The sequence below is a fragment of the Tursiops truncatus genome, chromosome 10 (assembly GCF_011762595.2).
Source record: "Tursiops truncatus isolate mTurTru1 chromosome 10, mTurTru1.mat.Y, whole genome shotgun sequence".
Taxonomy (NCBI): domain Eukaryota; kingdom Metazoa; phylum Chordata; class Mammalia; order Artiodactyla; family Delphinidae; genus Tursiops; species Tursiops truncatus.
Window position 1 is genome coordinate 20,919,916 of NC_047043.1, and position 15,300 is coordinate 20,935,215.

Consider the following 15,300-nt stretch of genomic DNA (forward strand, 5'->3'; position numbering starts at 1 on the left):
GATAAAGTTAAGTTGCTGTAACAGAGACTCAACAATAAGTTAGCTTAAAGACAGTCTTGTTCATGGAACAGATACACTATGATTAGTCCAGCTCTGTGGGGCAGCTCTGCCCCTCCTGATCAATCAGGAACTCTTGTTCCTTACAAGTCATTGTTCTGCCACCCCTAGAGCCCGATGGTCTCTGCTGGGTCAAACAAGATCAGCACCTTCATAGCTGGCAGGAACAGGAAAGGTTTTAAAGCCTGGGAGTGTCTTCTACTTACACTCCAAAAAGAGCACTTAGTCACATACTCCCGTCTGCTCCTAGACGAGCCAGGAATGTTATCTCACACTAGGGAGCCACCTGTCCAGCTATACCTTATTATAATACAGTGAACCACTTTCACTGGAAAGAAATACCAGTTGTATCACAATAAGCCAAGATGTTTTCACAGAATAAAGCCCATTCTGAGGACACCGAAGAATACAGTGGCATGCTGACAATCCTGAGACTGTAGAAAGTTTACAGTAGGTAAGAAAAGGAAATGGGTAACCCACTTGAGAACTGCTCATTTTGCCTCATTTCCTGATGTGTAGAGAACAAGGTGGGATTTGACTCAGGAAGACCTGGATTTGAAAGGCCCAGTCCAGCACTTATTGTCAAGATATGTGTTATGCAAGTCTCTTCTATAATTTAACGTAAATGTGCTTGTAATCAAGTCTAAGAATATTCAAGATAAAGAATCAACATAATAAGTTGGTAAACATAAACCTGTATATTTATATCAAGCATTTATATCAACCTTAATAAAAGCTGCTTTTGGATTGAGAAACCAGTAGCTTTGGACATGGGAAGACAGCTCAGAGAAGCAGAGACAAGTTGTCCTGTCTCCATTCCACTTTTAAACAAGAGGAAACCCCAAGTACTCTTTTATTTTACTTAAGTATAGTTGATTCACAATGTTAATTTCCAAGTACTCTTATTGTTTCTCTGGTAGAACTTGACTGCCTTCGACGTATTTTATGTTGATTGATCATCCCCCTTTCTCCTCCACCATTTATCATGTGATATCCAAGAAGGCAGACTGTTTTAATGTCTTCAGCCCACAGAAGTGTCTACTTCCATTTTCCATTTTCCTAGCATCAGGGTTTACCTCTTACCTCTTCTGTGATGTTCTCCACCTTTTTTCACTGACAGTTGTGCAAAATGTCACCTGCAGTTTACTGTCCTGTTGGTCTCCTAGCTACACTAAGTACATTGAATATACAGTTCGACCTGAGGTTATGGACCAGCTTTAGCGACCTATCTGAAACATACAAGAAAAGAATCAGATAAAATCAACTTAAATTTACAGATTGTAAACAGTACTTGACCCAAACATCTTAACAAAATATTAGAACAGAAAGCGCAAAACTCTTTTGAGTGAAAGAATAGGTGGCCCTGAAAAGGGCCTTTGGTTTTAGTAGGCTCAGGGAGATAGCCAACAGGAGTTCAGCCACCAAAGCCATAAAGAGTGCGGCCCTGCCGCTTGAGCGCGTAGACCACGTCCATGGCGGTGACAGTCTTGCGCTTGGCGTGCTCGGTGTAGGTTACAGCGTCCCGGATCACGTTCTCCAAAAACACTTTCAACACCCCGCGGGTCTCCTCGTAGATAAGACCAGAGATACGCTTGACGCCACCACGTCGGGCTAAGCGACGGATAGCAGGCTTGGTGATGCCCTGGATGTTATCTCGCAGAACTTTGCGGTGGCGCTTGGCGCCACCCTTCCCCAGCCCCTTTCCACCTTTACCACGCCCGGACATCCCGAAAGTACAGCGATCACACCCGCAGCGAAGTGATCTCCACAGCGCCACTTAGGAGTTTTATAGTAATGTGACGGACCTGTTTGAAAACTGCAAGAACAGGGGCGGTGACCACATTCAGTTCCCACCCTTCGCTTATTTGTCCCTTGCTCAGAGCTGTGGCAACTATGAGGGGCGCCTGAAGCGACAGTGGATCCTGGAGTTGGGATTTAATAAATGCTCCTATATATGGATACGTGTGTTTGTGCATCCGTACAATACGGGCAGCCGTTAAGTGGGGCAACAGATCATACACTTTCCACAAAGAAGCCTGATACTTGTTCTTCAGTCTTTCCAAAATATGAAATAATCAGTTAGTACACGCTGTTGTCCCTTATAAAATGCTTTAAATACGGTTTTAAATAAATCATATCTTTATTGTTTAAGCTTCCATTAGTTTTGTCCATTTATGTTTGGTTAACTAAGCAGAGCTCTTTGGTATGCAGGCTGGATGACCCCACAGAGGGAACTAAAAATATAAGAAGGTTACACGTTTAAGAGGTCAAGTCAGGTTAAAAATCACTGAGCGCTACATTGGAGGTTTATAAATATGTATATCCCAAAGTGATAAAAAAAAAACCTTGTTCTGCTGTAAGTCTAAGATTTATGGTTTGATTATATATTTAATTGTGGACAGTTTGTATCTGGCATTGTATCTGTCACCGCATTCTATTTCTGCAACCAGGTGGCATTACAGTGTCCGGTCAAGCTCTGGAGACAGCCTTCTCTACATACTAGCTTGTGACCTTGGGCAGCTTACACTCAGTTTTTTTCCTTTTATCGATAAATGTATAAGAAAGTGTAAATTATAGAGCACTTGAATTTAAAAGAGATAATCCAAATTGCTTAAAATAATATCTGTAAATAAGTAATCACTCAGCATTATTTATTATGACATATTATAGTATCATGTCTGCTCCCAACTCCTCTACTCAAAATTCACTCCTCTAAAGTGAAAGTCTAAGTGATTATCTAATTTACTAAAACCTTCTTTTTGAGGACTCCTCAAAATAATAAATACCTAAAGATTTAATTTATGGTTAATTCCCTTGAGTTCCAGCTGACTTGGATAGCCTTGGCTTTTTCTCCATGGTCTGTGAAGAGGCCCAAGTTCGTCAAAGCAGTTCTATGAGTTTACACTGCACAGAAACAAATTCCAGAATGGCATTCTTAACCTGGGCTATATAGATGGATTCAGAGCATCTGGAAACTTGTATTGAGCAAAACCTCTCTCTTTGTCTTTACTTTGTACTCCAAGTGAACCTTAGCATTTCCTCCACTTGTGAATGCAGGCAACAAACAGTGTGAGTGGCAGGACCTGTGCTATATTCATAACCATGTTGCAGTTGCAGCCGTCAATATCTCAATCTCTAATATTGTTTAAATATATTACACCTTCTAAACTGTAGTAATTCTTGGTCATATGGGTAATCTTGTTATTTAATGTATTAATAAAGAAACACATGTGAATACTTCACCAGTTTGGATTTTTGATAAGTTTGATAATGGTATTTTAATACAACTGTTTCCTTTGTAATCCTATGTATATTATCTTAAGCACTGAAAAGCATTATTCTGGGAAGGGACTCATAAGGTTTATCAGAAATACAAAGAAGTCCATGGCTGCTTCAAAATAAACCTATGTTAAAGACAAACAGGCCTGAAGAAGAAAATCAAAGCACTTTCTACCATCAATCTATTTCCTACTGAACATAACGCGTAACCTATAATGTGTTTCCTATAAACCTATATCCTTGCTTAAATAAGAAATGTAGTAATGAATATAAATGCTTTTCAATTTCCCTCTCTTAAGGGAATTCTATATAAGTATGTGTGGGAGTATTGTGCATGTGTATATTCCTTAATTCTTTCACTTGGATACTTTGCCAAAGTTTATCTTCCAAAGCATGACAGAACCCTGAACCCAAGAGCTTGTGAACATTTTAATAACTGATCCTTCCTAATAAAGTCAATGTAAATAAGTGAATCTTTAAAGCCCCATAAAGCGGTCCAACTCTATTTTATGTACCTGGACCTCCTCTGCCATCAGCTAGTGCAACACAAGCCCAACTACCAGGTCAAGAGGATCATTGATTATTGCTTTTGCTATTTTCCTACATAAATTTTGAATGCTTAAAGCCCCCAAATTAACTAACCCTCTAAATAGTCACAAAAAGCTATGATAAAACTTTTCCAAGCTAAATAATGACTTTTCTTATCAGATATTGCTGTTATTCCAAGCAGCCTTTACCACAGTTCTTGTACAGAAATCCTGAAAGAGCCTGTGTTATTTCTCCTCATATGAAACAGATTTTCCAGGTAAATGTCAATGAGAATCAAGCAGTTGTTGAAGGCATGAAAAGCCAAGAATGTATAGAATGTCACTTGAGAGCAAGGATTGAAGACACAAAGAGAAGAATTTATATTTTAAAGGAAACTCAAAAAGTTGTCTCTCTGACCTGTGAATCTGTAGGAGTGTCGGGATTTTGAAAAAGGCTGAGACCAAAGTGATAAAAACTGGAAGAAGGAACTGTAAAGGTCTCAAAGCTTGAGCTGTCCCGATTCATTGTAGAATATAACTGGTGTGGTTCCTCCACAGGAGATTTTTAATTTTTTGCTTTCCTGAATTGTAACAAACACAACTCCGAGACAGAGCTGAGACTAGGTTGCTTTCAAGCTGGAAGCCAGCTGGGAACCAATCAGCGCGCAGTGGCGCTGTGTGTATATATAACACACACATTCTCGGTCTGGGTACTCAACTCTGAGTCTTAAATTTTTACTGTTAGGCATCCACACCAACAACCATGTCTGAATCCGTACCTGCTGCGCCTCCTGTTACTTCTGCGGAAAAGACGTCTGTGAAGAAGAAGGCTCGCAAGTCTGCTGGTGCCGTGAAGCGCAAGGCGTCCAGGCCCCCGGTATCCGAGCTCATCATCAAGGCTGTCGGCGATTCCAAGGAGCGCAGCGGCGTGTCCCTGGCTGCGCTCAAGAAGGCGCTGGCAGCTGGCGGCTACGACGTGGAGAAGAACAACAGTCGGATCAAGCTGGGTCTCAAGAGCCTGGTGAGTAAGGGCACCCTGGTGCAGACCAAGGGCACTGGCGCCTCGGGCTCTTTCAAGCTCAACAAGAAGTCGGCCACCGGGGAAGCCAAGCCCAAAGCCAAGAAAGCGAGCGCGACCAACCCCAAGAAGGCTTTTGCCCCCAAGGGGCAAAGAAGCCCAAGAAGGCCACAGGCGCTGCCAGTCCGATAAAAACCGCTAAGCAGACCCCGAAGGCAAAGAAACCATTAGCAGGTACCGGGGCCAAGAAAGTGGTCAAGAGCCCGAAAAAGGTGAAGACAGCCAAACCGAAGATGGCCAAGAGTCCAGCCAAGGCCAGAATTCATAAGCACAAGGTAGCCAAGCTTAAAGCGGTCAAGCCAAAAAAGGCGACCCCCAAAAAGAAGTAAGAAAAAAAGACTTGAGTACCTTAAAGGCTCTTTTCAGAGCCACCCAATTAATCTTAAAGAACTTGTAACACCATTTTTGCCAGAGGCGGAGGTTGGGAGGAGCGGTTTTATTTCCTCGCTCGGAATGGAGGTCCCAGTGCACAGGAATCTTTCACAGAAAAGGTGGTTGGCTCTGAAAAGAGCCTTTGGGTTTTAAGTTGGCACTTGTTGGCATTAATAATTTATGCTCTCTCTCCGCGGATGCGGCGGGCGAGCTGGATGTCCTTGGGCATGATGGTGACGCGCTTGGCGTGGATGGCACACAGGTTGGTGTCCTCGAAGAGCCCCACCAGGTAGGCCTCGCACGCCTCCTGCAGCGCCATCACGGCCGAGCTCTGGAAGCGCAGGTCGGTCTTGAAGTCCTGCGCGATCTCGCGCACCAGGCGCTGGAACGGCAGCTTGCGGATCAGCAGCTCCGTGGACTTCTGGTAGCGGCGGATCTCGCGCAGGGCCACCGTGCCGGGCCGGTAGCGGTGCGGCTTCTTCACGCCGCCCGTGGCCGGCGCGCTCTTGCGGGCCGCCTTGGTGGCCAGCTGCTTGCGCGGCGCCTTGCCGCCGGTGGACTTGCGAGCGGTCTGCTTAGTACGAGCCATGACAGATTTCCCGAAAGCAGCTAGCTGGTGGAAAAATGAAAGCCTGCCGCCCGCCCCCCCCCCCCACTGGTGTATATAAAGAGTTCCATTTTGATTGGACAAGGCATTTGTTCCTTGCGGCTCGCAGTGAAGGTATTGGTAGCGAGGTTCACTCTCCGACATCAGCCTCCCTTTGAATGGCTGTTTTCAACCCTTTCTCACCTTTATCTTCCTTATGCTGTTTCTTTACAATGTTCTTTGGCTTTTCTCCGCAGAACTTAACACAAATTATTACAATGCTTAATCTTGTTTGCAGAATAAAATTTTTAAACTTTGGTACCTGAAACTGGCTTTCTTTTGATCAACTTTTTGAAAAGGCGTGTTGGATGTGATTGGCCAAGAGATTTTTATACCCTCATTCAAATGTAGTAAGGCTAATTTTACGTCAATTTCTTGTTTTCTCTTTTTAAACTCTTAGAGATTTTTTAAAATAACAAAATACTTTCCTTTTATTTCCCCTTTTATATTACAGGTAAGTCGTGTTTTGATAGATTATATTATCTATGAATTTCATTTCAGGATAGTAAAGGGGGTAGTTACAGTATTTGTTATAGAAAAAGAGTGTTGGGTCTGATAGAATTGAGAACCATCAGTTTAGGGGTCCAGAGATCATATGAAAGCAGAACTCCAGCCCCCTGAATACATCCTCCTCTACCTTCCCCATAAGACTTAACGTGGCTTGCCCTTAAGTCTTATGATGAGCCCTTGCACTGCATTCCAAGCTATCATGCACCAGTGTCAGTTTTCTGGCTTGGGGTAAGAGCTGTGGCCACAGGAGGAGAAAGGAATCTCCACTATTAAGATGCATTGTGTTTTAAAGATATATGTAAGTTTCAGATTTTACAAAAACTAAAGAATTTACACCTATATACCTTGTGATCTTATCATATGTCTGAGGGTTCTTTAGGGCCATATTCAAAAAGAGAGGGAGGGGAGACAGGAAAGGAGAAAAAAATAAAACTTTTTGGAAACTATTATTATTATTTACTATTAAGGAATCTACTTGTATGACTACCATGAATCCCAGACTGGGTTAACAGTGAAAAGTTCTGGAGGTAACTACACCCCACTCTGGACAGAAGACTGTGGTTATAACCACAGTCTTCTCTCTCTACCTCAAATGAAAGCCCAGCTGCATGAGTCCTCCATCTCTGAAGTCCTCTTCATGGAAGATGCCAAAGCCAGCTGTGTGAGAGGTTTTATCAGAGGAGAGGACGACTTTGTCCTCCCAGAAGACAAACCCTCTGCTTTCTGAGGCAGTTGGCAACCCCAAACCTGCGCAGGCCTCAATTCTTGGAGATTTTCGGAATGCACTAAAACCATTAACTCTGATTAATTTCATGCTTGCTATTATATTAACAAATGTTTACTTTTCACTAACTATAACATTCTCACATAAAAACACCCCACTACGTTTCACAATGTCAACTGAGCTTCGTGTAAAATGGTGTTAAGAAAAACTCAAAACTTGTAAATGGTACACAAGTATGTCCCGTAAAGTCATGCTGAAGCCTTTGTTAAGCTCTGCCTAAACAAATTCTAGCTCCAGGCTATGCAGTATTGTATTCTTTTTTTTTTTGTATTGGAAACATTAGGAAAAAATAATAATATGTTATTTTTTAATAACAATTTTGATAAATACAAATGTTGACAAATCAGAGTGTATAGAGAGCATATTGGTTATTTGGGAAATTGTATCATAAAATGGATGGGCTCCACAAATTCTTCGATGTACTTGAAAAAAAGAGTGCTAAGTCAGTTTGGGCTGTTGTCACAAAGTACCATAAACGGGACGGGGTGGGGGCTTGTAAACAACAGAAATGTATTTCTCAGTCCTGGAGGCTGGAAGTCTGAGATCTAGGTGCCGGGATCATCGCCTTCTGGTGAGGACTCTCTTCCGGGTTGCAGACTGTCAGCTTCTCATTGTGTCCGGCTGTTCGGCCACGTCCCAGTCGGGCAGCGGTAGGTCAGTGGAGCGGAGTCGGCCCGGGTCTCCTCCACCCTGAGGAGGGGTCGACCGGCACCGCGCACGAAGCGGCCCTGGCGGGAGGGAGACCAGGGGGGAGGGGGCCGGTGGGGAGCTTGACTCGCAGTCACTTCCGAGGGGACGCTGAGCCGCCAGAGCTGGGGGCTGACTGGCCTCGGCACTCCAACGAGGGGGTGGTCAGGAAGGAGGGACGCTGTCCCTGGGGCCCAGTATTTACAATTAATTAGGGCCCAGCTCAGTAGAGTTGAGACTGGCTATTAAAAACAAGTATGAATTACAGATCAACTTGTCCCATTAGGATGCAAAACAATTCGTTTCAACATGAGATAGTACTAAAGGAGTGGTTTAAATGATCTTGTAGGTCACCAACTAGATTTGCACCTAAACTTTCAACATTTACCAAGTATTATTGTACCATTATCTTTTTCTGAGGGTTAACAACTGAGGAGTTGCAGCATTGATGGACTTAATTACTTGTGATACAAGGTCTCTCTATATCATTTTTACTTAGCTAAAGAGTACTTTGATTACTTTAAAGAGTATGATTAGTTTGCATTTCATAGAAAATACATCTTCTAAGTTGACAAAATGTGATGAGAATCATTTTCAACAACCTGCTTAAATAAGGAAAATGTAAGCCCTTTTAATGAATACGTGGGTGGCTCTGAAAAGAGCCTTTGGTTAAGATTGATTCCTCAAAGATCAAGAATTTGAATACTGCAGTTTACTTGCCCTTGGCCTTGTGGTGGCTCTCAGTCTTCTTAGGCAGCAGCACGGCCTGGATGTTGGGCAGGACGCCGCCCTGAGCGATTGTGACTTTGCCCAGCAGCTTGTTGAGCTCCTCGTCGTTGCGGATGGCCAGCTGCAAATGACGCGGAATGATACGCGTCTTCTTGTTGTCGCGGGCCGCGTTGCCCGCCAGCTCCAAGATCTCGGCCGTCAGGTACTCCAGCACCGCCGCCAGGTACACCGGCGCGCCGGCCCCAACCCGCTCGGCGTAGTTGCCCTTCCGGAGCAGGCGGTGCACTCGGCCCACAGGAAACTGAAGCCCAGCCCGAGAAGAACGGGTCTTAGCCTTGGCACGAGCCTTCCCACCTTGTTTTCCGCGTCCCGACATCTCATCAATCTAATCAAGGTGCTTAGCGAAGAAGCAGCGAAACGAAAGTACAAATTTTCTTAACAAATGAGAAGCAATTATACTTCGAAGCCGAATTGTAAATTACACTGTTTGATTGGTTAAAAGGGTCTAAAAGCTTGCAACCAATTAAAAAGGAGACCTGCTGTCACATAATTTGCATACCACCGAACAACGTGGAAAATTTATCCAATCAAAGTGTAAAGTTTTAAATACCATATTTGCATACTAGCTCTACAAATATCCTGAGTGATGTTTCCACGACATACTTTTTTCTTTAACTTGGCGTGCTGTTCATCATGCCTGAGCCGGCCAAGTCCGTTCCCGCCCCGAAGAAGGGCTCCAAGAAAGCGGTGACCAAAGCCCAGAAGAAAGATGGCAAGAAGCGCAAGCGCAGCCGCAAGGAGAGCTATTCTGTGTACGTGTACAAGGTCCTGAAGCAGGTCCACCCGGACACTGGCATCTCGTCCAAGGCCATGGGCATCATGAACTCCTTCGTCAATGACATCTTCGAGCGCATCGCGGGCGAGGCGTCGCGCCTGGCACATTACAACAAGCGCTCGACCATCACGTCCAGGGAGATCCAGACGGCCGTGCGCCTGCTGCTGCCTGGGGAGCTGGCCAAGCACGCCGTGTCCGAGGGCACCAAGGCTGTCACCAAGTACACCAGCTCCAAGTGACCCCAGCAAAAAAGTACTTTTCGTGGTTAGTCTCAAAGGCTCTTTTAAGAGCCACCCACTTTTTCAGCACAGGAGCTGTAATGATTCGTCTCTAATATAACTGCGATAATAGACTCAATTTTATTTTATTGAAACGAACTTGTTGCTGTATGGTGCTAACACTTGAAGTACACAACATATTGTTATGAAAATAAAATATGTATTTACTTTCTAGGTAAATGGTAGCATAGCCTTCTCTTGCTTTCACTGCTCACTTTGGCTACAAGGCTAGCCAAGTGTGGACATGTAAGTATCATTTGAACTGCTGTGATGTGTGCTCTACGAACTGACTCCATGAAAAGTGAAGAGGATTTAAGAAATCCTCTTAAATCCTTGGCAATGCCTTGTTAGTGCTGTGTGGTAGTAAGAAGAATATGTACATGCATTCGATTTGAATAAAGCAATATAACTTTTCTATATTAATGGGAGCAGCACAGTTAATGTGCATAGAAATTGAAAAACGAATATCACTGGTTCCAGGATAGGACCATTTAATTGTAAGGAGAATTTTTCCAAGGTTTGGCTAATGAAAAGTTAGACCATTGCCGAACCCACTGGCAGTTCAGGAAAGAAATACCCTTAAAATATTTTGGTGCCTCCTCTCCCTTAAATTATGTTATTTTCTCTCAGGGTGGATGTTATGATTATTTTGCCCTAGTCAGAAAAAAAAAAAAAACTTTTTAAGTGAAAATAATTCATACCACCACTCTTCTGTCCTATGTATACATGTATAACAGTCATGAAAATTGACACTTTTCTCATAATCACAAACCTGCTTAAGTTTATAAACTGCAATAAATGGCATCCCATATGGAACAAATACTAAGAATGTATTTACAACATATTTTTAGGATTTCAACCCTGGTAGGAAAAAAGTACTAATAGTCTATAATCTTGTGTAATTAATGACTACCAGGCTTCCCATTCCCAACACAACACATAAATATGCACACACAACATACACCAAAAAATGCATAAACATTCAAACAATACATATAAAGAACAAAAGCAAAAATTTTTTTAATGTAAAAGAATGAAAACTAAAAATAACAGATAGCTGTATTTGAGAGTTTATGTTATTGTAAACAGTCAATTTTTGCTTTCTGTAGTCCCAGAGGTAAACATCTACACCAGGTCTATATGAGCTTTAGGGGAGTATATGAAATCCAAGAAATTACATACAGTAGTGTGTCCATATGTTCGTCTTCCCACCAGAACAGAAAGTATATAGCATTCTGTTAAATTCTAAAAATACTGTCACTTACTGTGCTAGGCAGAATGATGCCTCCCCACTTACGTCTACCTTTTAATCTCTGGAGTCTGTGAATATGTTAGGATACATAACAAATGGGAATTAAGGTGGCAGATGGCACTGACTTTAAATAGGATTATCCTAGGGAATTCCCTGGAGGTCCAGCGGGTAGGGTTCCGTGCTTCCACTGCAGGGGACATGGGTTCAATCCCTGTTCGGGGAGTTAAGATCCCGCTTGCTGTGCTTGGCCAAATAAATAAATAGGATTATCCTAGATAATCCAAGTGAACCCAATATAATTACAAGGGCCCTTAACAATGGAAGAGGGAATCAGAGTACAGAACCAGAGATGGCAATGTGAGAAGAATTTGGCCAGATACTGCTGGCTTTCAAATCTAGCAAAGGGCTGTGAGCCAAAGAACAAGGAAAATCCTCCAGGAGCTGGAAAAGACAGGAAACAGATTTCCACTGTTAGGCCCAAGCCCTCTGACACCATTTTAGTTCAATGAAATTCATTTCAGAATATTGATCTAAAGAACCATAAAATTATAAATGTATTGTTGTAAGCCACTGTATTTGTGATAATTTGTCAGACCACCAATTGAAAAGGCACTCACGTTTAAGAATTATTGATTAATGTATTCAATGAGCTTTAAGATTATAACTACATATGTTTAAATTTAAGTGTAAATATAAAAATGACTATAGATAGAAGTAAATTCTTCCTAAAGTTGCAGGCTCACGTAATTTTGACATTGTTTTAATTTTAACAGAGGCAATTTACATTTCATTTTTTTTCTTCAATTTTTATTTACTTTTGGCTGCGTTGGGTCTTCGCTGCCGCGGGCTGCGCGTGGGCTTTCTCTAGTTGCGGTGATCGGCGGCTACGCTTTGTTGCTGTGCGCAGGCTTCTCATTGCGGTGGCTTCTCTTGTTGCAGAGCACGTAGGTTTCGGTAGTTGTGGCTCACAGGCTCTAGAGTTCAGGCTCAGGCTCAGTAGTTGTGGTGCACGGGCTTGGTTCCTCCGTGTAGGATCTTACAGGACCGGGGCTCAAACCCGTGTCTCCTGCAGTGAGAGGCGGATTCTTAACCACTTAGCCACCAGGGAAGTCCCCTATGTTTCCTTTTCTGCTAGTGTGTCTAGGGTGTCTGATTTTAACAGCAGAAAGTCTAATTTCATGGAGCAGCACTTTGTTCATTCATTATAGTATTATTACTTCTGATTATAATACTATATCAAAAAGCTTGTCTTCATTATATGTAAAGTGTAGGAGTAATGGGAAAATTTACCTCATAATGTCCATAAATAACTTCATGAATTGCAAATCAAATTGTAATGTTTGCTTTCATTGTAACTACTGCATTTGTTTAGACAAAACTGTCAATGAGTTGGTTTCAGTAATATCCTTTTTTGTTTGTTTTTTGTTTTGTTTTTGGCCGTACCACGCGGCTTCTGGGATCTTTATTCCCCGACCAGGGATTGAACCAGGGGTCAAGGCAGTTGGAAGCGCAGATACCTAACCGTTGGACAGCCTGGGAACTCCTATAACATTCTCTCTTTCTCTCTTTTTTTTTAATAAATTTATTTTATTTTATTTTTGGCTGCTTTGGGTCTTCACCGCTGCACGCGGGCTTTTCTCTGGTTGTGGCGAGGGGGACTACTCCTCGTTGCGGTGCACGGGCCTCTTATTGTGGTGGATTTTCTTGTTGCAGGGCACGGGCTCTAGTAGTTGTGACACACGGGCTCAGTAGTTGTGGCTCGCGGGCTCTAGAGCGCAGGCTCAGTAGTTGTGGCACACTGGCTTAGTTGCTCCGAGGCATGTGAGATCTTCCCGGACCAGGGCTCTAACCCGTGTCCCCTGCATTTGGCAGGCGGATTTCCTAACCACTGCGCCACCAGGGAAGCCCAACATTCTCATTTTTAAAGTAAGGAACAGAGGCTGTGAGAACCAAAGATTATTTACCTCACAGAACTCAAATTCCAACCAATGTCTTCTGATGCAATTTTCTTTCCAAGATGTCTAGATAGAATTCAAAAACACTTCACATGTACAGATTTCTCAACACTTTAGGAAGTATTTTTGCATGAATTACCTCCTCTCCCAGCACTAGGCTACATCCCTTTTCTTGGTGCATTTCTTATTTATCTTTCATGATGTGTCCCGAATCAGCCAAAAAGGAAGACATGGTTAGGCTAGGAGATGAAGCTCCAGATCCCAAAGGCCTGCATGCTGCACTCCAATTCGACTCACTTCTTTTGTCTCCTGGAATAAATGCTTTACCTACCTGGGAGAACTGATGGTGATAAACCCTTCCGAGATCGAGAGTAAGGAAAATGTATGATCATCAAAGTGCCTGATGCTGAAACGAAGTGAAATAAGCAAAAGGTTTAAATCAAGGGAGACTTGACACCATGCATTAGTCAGTGTCCAGTCAGGAAAAGAGAAAACTCTTGGTTATTTTTACAAAGATAATTTAATAAAAGTTGCACAGGTTTTGGAAGGAAGAGCAAAACCCGAGCTGAAGTGTTTCAGAAACAACTGAAACTGGACCACGTATAGGGGTCTGGGCACACTGGAGAAGGCAGAGGTACTAGAATGTCGAAGTTTGGAGCGGAGGCCGGGTGGAGGTAAGGCTCTGAATTCTGTGGGGTGGGGCATGATTCTGGGAGTGTAGGATCCATTCTGGGGAAAGGGCCGGAGGAAGCTGGGAACTGAAAACAATTCCTGGTACCAGAGCGCCAAACCATGGCTAGGATGGAAGAGTTCCCTTTCCTAATCCCACCCAGCCAGCCTCCCTTGCTTTTGTAATTGAAAATAAGGCGTGGTGGACAGAAACTCTTGGCTTTTTTAGTATAGAATATAGGAAGGTTTGGGAAAGAGGTGAAACAGAAAGAGCCTGTTTTAATAAGCACAAGGGCTTCTCTATACATAGGCTTATTTGCAGAAACAACTCAGCCAACTCCAGTATCTAACTGCGTTTAGATAACATGCCCAAAACGGGCAACAAGAGGGAATCACAACTCCTCACATGAAAATGTAAGTGGCTCTGAAAAGAGCCTTTGTTTTAACAGAACCTATAAGCATTTACTTGGAGCTGGTGTACTTGGTGACAGCCTTGGTGCCCTCAGACACAGCGTGCTTGGCCAGCTCCCCGGGCAGCAGCAGGCGCACGGCCGTCTGGATCTCCCTGGACGTGATGGTCGAGCGCTTGTTATAATGCGCCAGGCGCGACGCCTCGCCCGCAATGCGCTCGAAGATATCATTGACGAACGAATTCATGATGCCCATAGCCTTGGACGAGATGCCGGTGTCCGGGTGGACCTGCTTCAGCACCTTGTACACATACACGGAATAGCTCTCCTTGCGGCTGCGCTTGCGCTTTTTACCATCTTTCTTCTGGGCTTTGGTCACCGCCTTCTTGGAACCCTTCTTCGGGGCAAGAGCAGACTTAGCCGGTTCAGGCATACTTGCTGAATTCGAAACGCACACTAAACTATGATTCTCATATGCCTGCTTACGTCTAGAATCTCGTCTTTTATAGGCGACCTATGCAAATAAGGTGTTCAAGAATATCCAGAACTGATTTGATAATGCATTAGTGACGAGATTATGTAAATTTACTTGCATCACATCTCCTTTCTTATTGGTTGTCTAGTAAAAAGACGATTTTAACCAATCCTACCTCGCATTTGACAATTCCACCCAGCTCTATAACTGTCATCTTGTTGCTCCTTATAGAACATTTCTTTTTCGCTTTTCTTGTGGCTGTTTTTCCCCTGCTAGCACTCAGTATGTCTGGGCGCGGGAAGCAAGGAGGCAAAGCTCGCGCCAAGGCTAAGACCCGGTCATCGCGAGCCGGGCTCCAGTTCCCCGTGGGCCGAGTGCACCGCCTGCTCCGAAAGGGCAACTACTCCGAGCGGGTCGGGGCCGGGGCCCCCGTGTACCTGGCGGCGGTGCTGGAGTACCTGACGGCTGAGATCCTGGAGCTGGCGGGCAACGCGGCCCGCGACAACAAGAAGACGCGTATCATCCCGCGCCACCTGCAGCTGGCCATCCGCAACGACGAGGAGCTCAACAAGCTCCTGGGTCGCGTGACCATCGCTCAGGGTGGCGTCCTGCCCAACATCCAGGCTGTGCTGCTGCCTAAGAAGACCGAGAGCCACCACAAGGCCAAGGGCAAGTGAAACGTTTAGCAGTTCTTCAGTCCCCGTTCCGAAAATCAAAGGCTCTTTTCAGAGCCACCCACTTTTCTCCCGGAAAGCGC

The 15,300-nt window shown here is 43.9% G+C and overlaps 6 protein-coding genes and 1 pseudogene across 6 annotated transcripts; 3 read left to right on the forward strand and 4 right to left on the reverse strand.

Moving 5' to 3' along the window:
* Positions 1-580: 580 nt before the first annotated feature.
* LOC101327207 (histone H4) lies at positions 581-1,902 on the reverse strand. Its single transcript, XM_033863628.2, has one exon. The coding sequence runs from the start codon at positions 1,781-1,783 to the stop codon at positions 1,472-1,474; it is 312 nt and encodes a 103-aa protein (XP_033719519.1). The 5' UTR covers positions 1,784-1,902; the 3' UTR covers positions 581-1,471.
* On the forward strand, positions 1,795-5,526 carry LOC141279699 (histone H1.5-like; annotated as a pseudogene).
* Positions 5,441-5,902, reverse strand: LOC101338262 (histone H3.1). Its single transcript, XM_033863619.2, has one exon. The coding sequence runs from the start codon at positions 5,900-5,902 to the stop codon at positions 5,492-5,494; it is 411 nt and encodes a 136-aa protein (XP_033719510.1). The 3' UTR covers positions 5,441-5,491.
* A 2,644-nt stretch (positions 5,903-8,546) lies between these two features.
* LOC101326611 (histone H2A type 1) lies at positions 8,547-9,160 on the reverse strand. The gene has a single exon (XM_019945141.3). The coding sequence runs from the start codon at positions 9,043-9,045 to the stop codon at positions 8,653-8,655; it is 393 nt and encodes a 130-aa protein (XP_019800700.1). The 5' UTR covers positions 9,046-9,160; the 3' UTR covers positions 8,547-8,652.
* A 97-nt stretch (positions 9,161-9,257) lies between these two features.
* LOC101332610 (histone H2B type 1-C/E/F/G/I-like) lies at positions 9,258-10,434 on the forward strand. Its single transcript, XM_019945145.3, has one exon. It carries the CDS (start codon positions 9,363-9,365, stop codon positions 9,741-9,743), a length of 381 nt encoding a protein of 126 aa, XP_019800704.1. The 5' UTR covers positions 9,258-9,362; the 3' UTR covers positions 9,744-10,434.
* Positions 10,435-11,790: 1,356 nt separating this feature from the next.
* LOC101332328 (histone H2B type 1-C/E/F/G/I-like) lies at positions 11,791-14,945 on the reverse strand. The gene has a single exon (XM_019945146.3). The coding sequence runs from the start codon at positions 14,499-14,501 to the stop codon at positions 14,121-14,123; it is 381 nt and encodes a 126-aa protein (XP_019800705.1). The 5' UTR covers positions 14,502-14,945; the 3' UTR covers positions 11,791-14,120.
* LOC101326326 (histone H2A type 1-B) lies at positions 14,785-15,220 on the forward strand. Its single transcript, XM_019945143.3, has one exon. The coding sequence runs from the start codon at positions 14,828-14,830 to the stop codon at positions 15,218-15,220; it is 393 nt and encodes a 130-aa protein (XP_019800702.1). The 5' UTR covers positions 14,785-14,827.
* The last annotated feature ends 80 nt before the right edge of the window (positions 15,221-15,300 follow it).

Bases quoted from the DNA above. Each gene is read 5' to 3' on its own strand.
- LOC101327207 (XM_033863628.2), bottom strand. From the start codon at position 1,783: ATGTCCGGGCGTGGTAAAGGTGGAAAGGGGCTGGGGAAGGGTGGCGCC.
- LOC101338262 (XM_033863619.2), bottom strand. From the start codon at position 5,902: ATGGCTCGTACTAAGCAGACCGCTCGCAAGTCCACCGGCGGCAAGGCG.
- LOC101326611 (XM_019945141.3), bottom strand. From the start codon at position 9,045: ATGTCGGGACGCGGAAAACAAGGTGGGAAGGCTCGTGCCAAGGCTAAG.
- LOC101332610 (XM_019945145.3), top strand. From the start codon at position 9,363: ATGCCTGAGCCGGCCAAGTCCGTTCCCGCCCCGAAGAAGGGCTCCAAG.
- LOC101332328 (XM_019945146.3), bottom strand. From the start codon at position 14,501: ATGCCTGAACCGGCTAAGTCTGCTCTTGCCCCGAAGAAGGGTTCCAAG.
- LOC101326326 (XM_019945143.3), top strand. From the start codon at position 14,828: ATGTCTGGGCGCGGGAAGCAAGGAGGCAAAGCTCGCGCCAAGGCTAAG.